This window comes from Dermacentor silvarum, chromosome 2 (assembly GCF_013339745.2).
Source record: "Dermacentor silvarum isolate Dsil-2018 chromosome 2, BIME_Dsil_1.4, whole genome shotgun sequence".
Taxonomy (NCBI): Eukaryota; Metazoa; Arthropoda; class Arachnida; order Ixodida; family Ixodidae; genus Dermacentor; species Dermacentor silvarum.
Window position 1 is genome coordinate 127,491,548 of NC_051155.1, and position 10,407 is coordinate 127,501,954.

Sequence of the window (10,407 nt, forward strand, 5' to 3'; positions counted from 1 at the left end):
GATACAGAAACATTCAAGGGGAATTTACAGCTTCCACAGGCACAATAATTCGTTATATGTGGGTTAGCTATATCCGGGTTCGACTACCGCAGAGGAAGCCACCATTGCTTACGAACTTCGCGCAGGTATCCGGTGCCCGACCAAGGCCAGGAAAGCGCCCAGAACGAGCACCCGAACGCGTCGGTGCGCCTTCTATGCGAGGAGGCAGATCAGAATAAGTCGAGCTTGCTGAACTGCCTGCGCCAGCTCCCAGTGGCGGAACTGCTGCGAAGGCAGCGTTCAGATCCTCGAGAACGGCCCCAGTTCTTTCCTGTCCTCCCCGTAATGTGGCCGACCAGGTTGTGGAAAGAGCTCAAGGTTAGCACGGTACGCTTCAAAAGTGTCGCGGTGGACGATGCGGCATTTGGAAGATGCAGACTTCACGAGGAAACATATAGAGGGATAGGACCCCTCAGACCGGTGCCGACATTATCAGAAAGGTCCGGATATATAAATAAGTCACCTCACAACAGCTAATATGTGTAATTTTTTATACCCTGAGTTTGATACCCTAAAATGCCGATTTAAGTGTTGGAAACTTAGTGCGAGATTCACAGTAGCAATATTAAAACAGTGAATCGAAGTGTCAATAGTGAATAGGTCAGAAAACCAAGTTAACCATTAATTATTGCTGCAATGATTAAACTTCTGACTCAATATTTTTCGGACTGTGCTTTCCATAGTCAGACATAAAGCTGAACAACTTCTTTCAATTTTCTTGGGGTACTTAATCGGGCTTCGATTTCGTGGGAATAAATAGTCAGTGTGCACTCGCAGATGCCGCGTAACGCGACGGTTCTCCTGGGATTCTCGGAAAACGAGGGGCCGGACCTGTTGCACTTCTTCCAACGCTTCTTCCGCCTGGGGGAGGAGCCAAGCGTGCGCAAGGATGTGCATTCCATCCTCACGCTACTTCGCTTCTCGTCCGCCGAAGCTACGGCTATCCTTGAACAATACCCCGAGGTGAGCTGCGCAGTGTGTGTCTTCCAGTAAGGAATACAATGGTGCACCTCTCCTGTGAAGTCAGCTATCCACACTTTGCAGCTGAGATTATCAAGACGAAATGCTTCATTATGCGGTATTGGCACAAAATGGAAGTACCATGGGCCGAATTCAAAAAGCTGTTCATTCGTACGCTCTGAGAACCAAAAGTGTTCGTCAGGGCTATTGGGGAGGTCCTGAACTACAGAGCTTTATGTCTAAAGAAGTTGCAGTCAGTCCTTTTCATGACAAATCGTGTCGTAAGTGTCCAAAGGCGCGTTCTTGCTGTAAAGATGACACTCGCCTATTTATGCACTTGCCAAAGGTTTCCAACAGGCAAATGATGCGGAATGTCTCGATAGCTGTGCGGAGATCTGCACTTGGGAGATATTGGAACGTTCGCCGGCAACAGCGTTAGTGGCGTGTACCAATCAGAGTGCGCGACTCCGACATGACTCCGTGAATGACTCTTCGAGGGGTATCCGTCACGAGAACTTCGCTGGATGGCCTTGTTTTCAGCTGCAGTGTGACAGACCCGTTAGAGATCAGAGACATTACGTGATTCTGGAAAGATGGCTCACTTGAGTAGTATAGCTGCGGCGACTAGAAAAATTTCTGTTTGAAAGCGAAAGTCACTTGCAGAACTCCTTTATTTACTTGGGAAAAGTGGTCGAACAAGAAAAGTCGTTAGAGCCATGGTTACGACTGGCGGATTTGTCTTTGTCAGCCTATAAGTGACGTCCAAAACATGGAGGCAATGACGAGTTTTTGCTGCATGCAGCCAGTGATGAAAACTGAAGACGACGAAGAGGAGAGAACGCGTTAGGCGAGGGCTCGCGCTAGCGCCATCTTGGCCAGTTGGTTCCATAAACCACAACCGGTGGACGCGCAGTCACTTCGTTTCTTACATTTATGGTGCCGAAACCCGGGAACGAACCAGGGACCTTTTACGGGAGGCCTTCAACTTGAACGGGAGGCCTGCTCTCTTCTCTGCTCTCGACTTTCACCTGCAGGAACTTCATGACCTTTCGCACCTCCTCTTGCCGCGACCTCGGAGTAGCCCCGTCATCGGGCTCAGTCTCCTTCATGCGTTGACGGTAGAGAATAGCGATATCTCCGGGAAGCGATCTCATAAGGACGCGATGAAGGATGACCGCGTATTCTGACGCTGGAACCCCGAGGCTGACGAGGCAGCTTGTACGAAAGTGCACTTCTTCGTAGAGTTCCCGCAGCTGCGATACCTGAGAAGAGCAATCAATGGGCGCGATGGCAGTAAACAGTCGATGTGGTTGTCAACGAGGGCGGTATGACGGCCGAGCCTCTCTCGGAGCATTTTCACTGCTATAGCGTAGTTCGCTTCCGCCAGACGCACACCTCCAATTGCACGCTTCGCTGTTCCGGTTAAGTAGCATCTTAAGTGGGCAAATTTCTCGGATGTCGGACAGCTCGCGGTTGTTGTGAATCGTGGCCTCGAAATGTTCCCAGAAGCCCTGCCACTCGCGAAGTTCACCGGAGAAAACGGGTACCTGTAGTTTCGGTTGGGCGACTTGGTGTAACGGTGCTCGGGAACTTGCTTGAGTGGAGACGCCTTGGGTGGCGGTGTCGCTCAGAATGCCCTGTGTGGCGCTGTCTCCGGCTCTTGCAGCAGAATTCAGAACGAAGCGGGCCCGGCTCATGGTGTTGCGGATCTTGTCGTGGTACTCCAGAGCGACGGTGGCTTCCGCCTCATACTCGTCACCATCGTCCATGAGGTCGGCAATCGTCTCGTTGAGCGCTGCTAGCGCAGAATCCTTGTCCTGCAGGTCATCCAAGATAGCTTGCAGGTCGGATGGCAAATGATGCTCGGCTTGTAGCGCTTCGGTAGCGGACGAGATGAGCCTTGCAGCAGCGGCTCGAAGCACGCCTCTGCTGCGTCGCAGTCGACCCATCGTCGGTGCAGGACGCCAGTCGTCTCCCGGGTTTCACGACACCATAAATGTAAGGAACGAAGCGACTGCGCGTCCGCCGGCTGTGGTTTATTGAACCAACTGGCACGATGGCGCTAGCGCGAGCCCTCGTCCTGCGTTCTCTCCTCTTCGTCGTCTTCAGTTTTCATCAGCCAGCAACAGCATAGCCTTTGAGATTAGTTTCTGTTACTCGGACGGAGCCGTCTCTGATGTTCGGATTTGGACACCACTTCTTGTAAAAAAATTCGGCCCAACGACATTCCTTGGCCAACCACGGTTGATATCTTCGAGCCTCCACCCTCCTGCGACGTCCTGTTATTTTATTCAGTTCTGTAACTTACTGGGGAAGCTTCGAGCGGCATTATTGTAAGGCCAGGGCTAACACAACTGACGTAACTGTCAGCAAAATGAATGCAACTCACATGGACGGCGCCAATAAACTCGAGAGCCGAGTATAACTTGCGCTGTCGGTGTGGCATTCACTCTGGCATACCTGATTAGGCACATCAGTGCGGCTCTATTAACTTATTAGACCGTCCTGCTCGCCGATTTTCTGCGCAAGAACAGGAATTAGTGTATGTCCGGATGCTTCTTCACTGCGCCTCTTTCTCACTCCCATATTTTTGTACACAGAGCACCATTGATTGAGATCCGCTGCTTCTCAAACGTTTGTTACGAGTGCGCATTGAGGATCGCGCTCACGCTGATGTGCCATGAAGTTTCATGCTTGGCGGTTCTGACAGATCGAAAAAAAAAAAAAACGCTTAACCTTGCACTCGGCCGCGCAACGCTTGAAATAGCGAAGCTGGGCGATCGGAACCTAGCATTTTTCTGGAAGTGCGCGCGAACTTTTCATCTTATTACTCATGATGATGATCATTTCTTTTCGGGCGTCTCGAACTTACGGCCGTCACTGCGCGATGCATAGCGCTGCTTGCAACACCGACAACGCGTTGCAGCAGATCCGCCCCGTGAATGCGTCTCTCTCTCTCTCGCTCTCATAGCGCGCAAAACCTCTTCACCTCGCAGAGCACGAGCGTTTGAACGCGCCAGCTGTGGACTAAGACGACGACGCTCGAACGCAATCATATGGCTCGCATAAATGGGTGTTCTGCATGCGTAGCTGTATAGCGTAGTGGTTATATTCTTTTGTTCATGATACGAACCACAGATTACGGCTGGCTTAAACAGCTTCACTGTTAAAAAATTTCTAGGCTCAATGCAAGTGTATGCGGATGAAATTAGTCCAGTGCGACTCAGGTTACTGTTTCCATATGGTTGCGTTGTAATGTCAATGCAAGGGCTTTACAGGGCAGACGTTTCGCTTCTGGTGCATAACTTTACTGATCTGTCGTGCACACAAATGCATCTTCGCGTCCTTCTTGGCATTGCCAGAAATAATTTTAAGGAGTAGCGGAAGCGCAGCTATACCTGTGCCATCGGTCCTAAAAGAGTTATAAGCTTGCTGGTAGCTGGCAGTGTCCAGACACAATATCTGACGAAAATATTGATACTTTCTTTGACAAAAAAAACAACAGGCAGCCCACACACATACACACACACACGCCCACGCACGCACACGCACATGCACGCACGCACGGACCAGCGGAATCACAACGATTTCTTAGGAAGGTTTAGTTGCCATGAATGTTTGCGCAAAGCTGCGAGTTAACGAGGATAGTGTAGAATAGTCTCGGGAGCATATCTTTTCAGACAACCAGTCCATATCGTTTCACTTTAGTCCCCATAATAATTTGTATATTATGCAGAAAAGTGACTTCTGAAAAGGCTTTTCGGTCTTCCCAGGCATTTGCTGATAAGCCCCTGTATGAGAATAATAACATCAGCTGACCGAAGAAGTAGGGAGCGGCACCGTCGCTACAGCGTTTACTGCCACACTAAAATAATGAGCAGTCCGACACTTCATTGGTTCGATACCATAGCACACGTGAACCGCTCTACGGTATCGCTTTAAACGTAACAGCCAACCAAAAATGAAGCAGCATTGGCGCTTGGAGATGACACGAAGCTATATACATCGCGTGCTAAAGTCTAACCGAGGCCTTGATCGAAGGAGAGAACTGGGGGCTCGTAAAGCCCATGTACTCACTGCATTGACACACCCGTTAAACTCATTATGCTAATTAAGTCCACTGGAGGGAAAATATACCAAGAGCTTATTATTACTTCCTTTAAGTACTTTCTCGCATGACCTATGCTTATTCTACAAGGCGCATTAAGCTCCCCAAATGTATGGAATGCAACCAAATATGAAGTCCTCCCACATCTGTATTCCTGTTCTTATACTGCATATTTGTGGCTGTAACAGTGAAAGTATAATTTTGACGCTAAGTGTGATGCTAAATGCTCTACGCATTACGCGCAGAAGCTACAACAAATGTGTGCTTTGCTGAGGCGTGGTGCGGCGCATCCACAGGGCGCCTACGAACAACAGCTGGGTCGACCAGCTCTTGTCTGACCTGCTGGTCGTGTGTCCGGTGCGCTTCTACGCGGAACTCCTGCGTGCCTCAGGCAACACCGTGCATGGCTACGTGTTGCACTGCAAGAACGTAAGCGGACAGTGCATCAAACCGCCGAGGGACTACGCTGCCCGGTTGCTTTTCGGGTCCCCTCTGATGCTGGGCACGTCGTCTCTGGAGGAGCAGGCACTGAGCCGAGAGGTGATCGCGCGCTGGGCGCATTTCTTCAAGACTGGGTGAGTCGACGGGAAGGAGGATTGAAATGTAGCGGGGTCCTTAGCGTGCGCTGCTGTTTATGTCAATAACGGTTAGTAAATCGGCGGCGAAACTTGCTTTTAGCCTTGCATGTAGCGCTATGCGTAGTACGCACTAACGTCTGAGTGAACAACTACTGCTAGTTCCCGAGATGAAGTGTTTTCTCTTCTAATTTGACCTGCCATTTCTCTAGGTGCATAGAGCTCGCCGTGGGCTTAATTAAGCAAAGAACGCATTTCAAAGTACGTCATAACGCTTGCTCACGCCACCACTGGATATAATGCGAAAGTGGTTGCTGTAGTTGGTTAGGCTATACAGCGTCGTCCAGCAAACTTTCGCCATGACATGGTAGTATAGAAGTACCCGACTAAAAGCACGTTCTCGGTCACTCTACGCAGCAAATCAGAAAACTTTTCGCCTGCTCTTATGTGTCATAAGTAGCCAATAACAATGGATAAACTCCAAAGCCAAAGTCTTAAATCTAGAGAAAGTTTTACGTTGAGGAAATGGTAGAGCACTTCATGAAATCGCCCAATTCAGCAGGATCTAAATTCCTATTCTGCAACCTTCCGCGTGGAGCCCGCGAGACATTAAAAGAACACATGTGACCACGGTTAGCCCCGGCGCTATCCTCTCTACAATGGTGCTTCTTCTTTTAACAATGGCGGGTCATGCTTTTTTTTAATGCTAAGGATTTTCATGCCTACCCAATGAGAAACCTGTCCGTCACGAAAGACGAATGTAAGACTCATACCCCCGCAAGTAAGCAAAAAATGCAATGGCTCATACCCCCGTAAGGCTGAGCCTACAGACGCTCAGCAAAGTAATGCGAAGAGTGCAGACATTCACTTGAAATCACCCATACAACACACAAAACAGCATACGTTTCAATCGCACTCAAAACAAACATCCAAACCATCAATCAAGCACTGCATACCTCCCTCAACAATTGTAGTGGTGGTTTTGTAACAGCTTCGCTAGGCAACCACTTTCGCAGGTTGATAACGACTGAGAAGGGTTGATGAGGGCCGGATCGAGTCCGATGAGGGCGATAACAACCGATAAGAGTTGGTAAGGGTCGGATGTAGTCCGATAAGTTTGATAATGACCAATAAAGCTTGATAAGTGATTATGCTGGTGGGACGAAGTTTGATAAGAATAATAATGACACCGTGCTGCGTGGAGATGAGCAACTCACAGAATGCTTAGCATACTTAGATAACTACCAGAGGAGTTTCTTCATGAATTCTTTGTAAGGCAAAATAAGAAAAAAAAAACAACGTGGGCAGGTTGCACTGGTGGTGCAAGGCTGGAGTAAAGAGCGGAGCTGCTGATCGACCTCGCTTCTTCCAGGTTTTACTAGGCTTGGCTAAGTTTTGCTAGGAAATGCTAAGAGCTGCTTGGCATGGTATTCCGAATCGGCTCGCCGCCGACGCGCAGATTCTCGCTTGGCCGCGCGACGTGCTTCAAGATGGGCGGCTTCTTCTTCGGGTATCCGGATCATCTTTGGTCGTCCGATGTCAAGGCTACATGTACTCTCCACAGAGTCAACAAGAGTTCTGCCGCCACCAGTGGCGGCTCCAAGCTTTATCTTCCCGGTGACGTCACGGCCAAGCTTCACCTCCACACTAGCCGGGGCGCGGCTGGTCGAAACCTGCCGAGCCCTGCTGTCACGAACATCGCGCGCGTTCGGCGCGAACGCAGGGAAACGGGGAAACGGGAACGGCGTCGGCAGCAGCTCTGCACATTTTCTTCGTTGGAGCTGCTACAATTTCTCTCTCTCACTCTCGCTCTCATTTTTCTTTCTCTCCCGAGCATAGAGAGAGATTGTGGTTGTGAAGAGGAAGAGGGGCTAATTTCTGCAGCCCTTTAGGGAGCACGACTCAGCGCCTTAGGGAAAGGGTGGGGGATCTAAAGAAGAATAGGCGGGCATGCTCTCCTTCCCTCTCCTTAACGTCCTATGTCAAGGCAACATGTGCACGGCACGGAGAAGAGGCGAAGCAGACGCTGCTCCGCGAGGTGGTTGCTAGGCAACACTCTCGCTTGGCGAGGGCTTTTTTGGATTCAGCAGACACATTACGCCCGGCTAAACAGCTCTGCTAATAAAAAGTTGCCGCAGAATTCGTCTCACGATGACTGTCGACGGTAATGCGTTCTCCCTGAGTCAATATAGCGACACAACGTATTGCCTCAATCGAAACGAGTTATGTATGAGGTGTGTACTGCCGCGGGACTTCGCTTTTGCCCCTCCCTAAGAACACTCGGAACCATCTAGCTCCGGTTTGGGGTCTCGTTTCTACGTATGGCGTATGGGGGACCGCGAAAGCGGACGGGCTCGTAGAATGTTTCGCGCCGGCGCAAATATTGCTATCGCGGATCATAGGTGGTTTGCCACTACACTCCAGATGCCAGCTATCAATTGCGCACACAGTGGTCTTAAATTGCATATTCTAGCCCTTTATTGGGAAAGGGCTTATCTGGCTTCACGTAGAGTTTTTCAACCAACTCGCTTTATAACGCTCCGCATTAAAAACGCATTGGGAATCCCGGCCATGGCGGCCTCATTTCGATTGGGGCGAAATGCGAAAGCACCCGTGTACTTAGATTTAGGTGCACGTTGAAGAACCCCAGGTGGTCCAAATTTCCGGAGTCTCCCACTACGGCGTGCCTCATAATCAGATCGTGGTTTTGGCACGTGAAACCCCATTATTAAATTAAAACGCATTGGTGTGCGAATCCGCCGTGTACTCGTTCTTACAAGAGCCTCTAGGTCTAGCGAGCGAAACGCTTATTTATTTTATTTATTTCGTACTGTCAGCCTGTTTTTACAGGCCCTAGGCAGGAGTGGGATGTACATAAAAGGTTTAGCAAGCTAATAACATGTGAACATGTTAAATCGCATCGGCGGAAAATGCCATCACAGAGCCGATTGCCCCCGACACCGATTCCGCGCTATTTCTGTCAGATTATTTTAAAGAGATTGGAGTGATGCCGACATGAAGGAAGGTCTTGAATCACATGAACAGAGGGGGGTGCCAATGACCGCTGCCTTAAAAAAAAAAATGCCCAATGCAGCGTCGAAGAGACGAAAGTTTTCTCGACGTACATTTTTTCCCCACAGTGCAAGTATACGGGCTACGGTGCCTGTGATCACTAGGCTGACTATAGACTGTTTAAGGGCGTTCTTTTGGCATGTTATAGGTTTGAAAACCCTGGGGAATGAATACAACTCTTGTACTCGCTATCCACCAGGTCTGGAGTGTCATGCACTACGGGAACCGCGCCACACATCCGAATAACATAAACGTATATGGGGAGGGCGCAGAGTAGTCTTCACATTTTTGACAGGAGCAGTACATGTTTGCAATTACTTGCCTTTGACCCATATTGCCGATACATGAGAGATTTCAAGCGCTGTTTGAGAAAATTTTCCGCATACGTCGTGTGGGCCAAATACTGAAACAGAGTCAAAGTGAAATGAAATGAAATTTGTTTGTATCCTCCTCTCATTTTAGTTTTCTTTGATTGTAGATGGCTCAGACCGGCAATCAGCTCCATGAAGGAAGAATATATTGAGATCAACACGATGTCGCTCACAAACCCTGCGTCGACATGGGCACCGGACCTGCGTAAAGAAGCCTGCGAGAAACTCAGGCCGTACTTCTCTGCTTTTATGGAGTGATTGACGAGAGACACCCCTTACTAACTGCCATTTGTGTGATCTTAGTCGTATTTCCTAGACATTTACTAGTTCTTTGTTTTCTTACTCGTTGTTTTTAATGTGTTAGCATTAGTAATAGCGTGTTAGTCAGTTCCACTTGCTCGCAACTTTTCTGTGATATACCAATGTGATTTGTACGTGAGAACTTGCTATTTAGACGAATTCTTGCAGAAATTATAGAACTGACAGACACGTCGGTGCTCATAGATACTTCTGATTTAGGGGCTCTTACGAATAGCAGCGCTGGCCATGGGCAGAAGTTTGTACTCTTTTGCGTATAGATCATCGATGAACCAAGGAATGTTTGCAGATGTGTCGTTCACAAAAGAAACGTTTTTATTGCCTAACATACTTTAATGATATTTTCGGAACTAGCTATGTGGCACTTTATGTACATTATAACTGTAAACTGTGAAGGTTTACAGGTATTGTTGTTGTCGTTGTTGTTGTCGTTGTTGTTGTTGTTGTTGTTGTTGTTGTTGTTGTTGTTGTTGCTGCTGCTGCTGCTGCTGCTGCTGCTGCTGCTGCTGCTAACGATGGTGATTTGTGTGTTAGCGCGCATGTGTTTTCGGCAGCTCAGGATAGAACTCACTCCTCTTTTCCGGCACTTTGCGGTTTGAAGGCCTACCTCGTTAATTAGCGTGGACGTCGCTAAAATTGTGCACACACATACACAGAAAAAATATCTACTTTACGTAATGCCAGATTTAACTACGATTCACCATAACACCGCATAACCACTCGCTGTTTTCCTTCTTTAGTTGTCGGAAATTACGCTAGGTGCTGAGAATTTTATAAGTTCTCGCTGGTTCACTAAAACAACAGCAGTTTCCTTAATGACACTACGCGCCATAAGTGCAGATGCGGATTTCCAGCACTCGCCCTGCCGACATATATATCTGCTGCCCATCGAAGGGTATAAGCGAGCGTCACAGGACCATATTGAAATCTTGTAATAAAAAAAGTAAAGCGCATATAAAACAAC

The 10,407-nt window shown here is 48.6% G+C and overlaps 1 protein-coding gene across 1 annotated transcript; it reads left to right on the forward strand.

Moving 5' to 3' along the window:
• The first annotated feature begins 928 nt into the window (after positions 1-928).
• LOC125943524 (acetylcholinesterase-like) lies at positions 929-9,787 on the forward strand. The gene is made up of 3 exons (XM_049662883.1): positions 929-1,002; positions 5,404-5,682; positions 9,233-9,787. The coding sequence occupies exons 1-3, from the start codon at positions 929-931 to the stop codon at positions 9,381-9,383; spliced, it is 504 nt and encodes a 167-aa protein (XP_049518840.1). The 3' UTR covers positions 9,384-9,787.
• Positions 9,788-10,407: the final 620 nt, after the last annotated feature.

Excerpts from the sequence above, each read along its gene's own strand:
- LOC125943524 (XM_049662883.1), top strand. The coding sequence starts at position 929 with ATGTGCATTCCATCCTCACGCTACTTCGCTTCTCGTCCGCCGAAGCTA. Across the intron at positions 1,003-5,403 it reads TCCTTGAACAATACCCCGAG|GGCGCCTACGAACAACAGCT; the intron begins GTGAGCTGCGCA and ends GCGCATCCACAG. Across the intron at positions 5,683-9,232 it reads GCGCATTTCTTCAAGACTGG|ATGGCTCAGACCGGCAATCA; the intron begins GTGAGTCGACGG and ends CTTTGATTGTAG.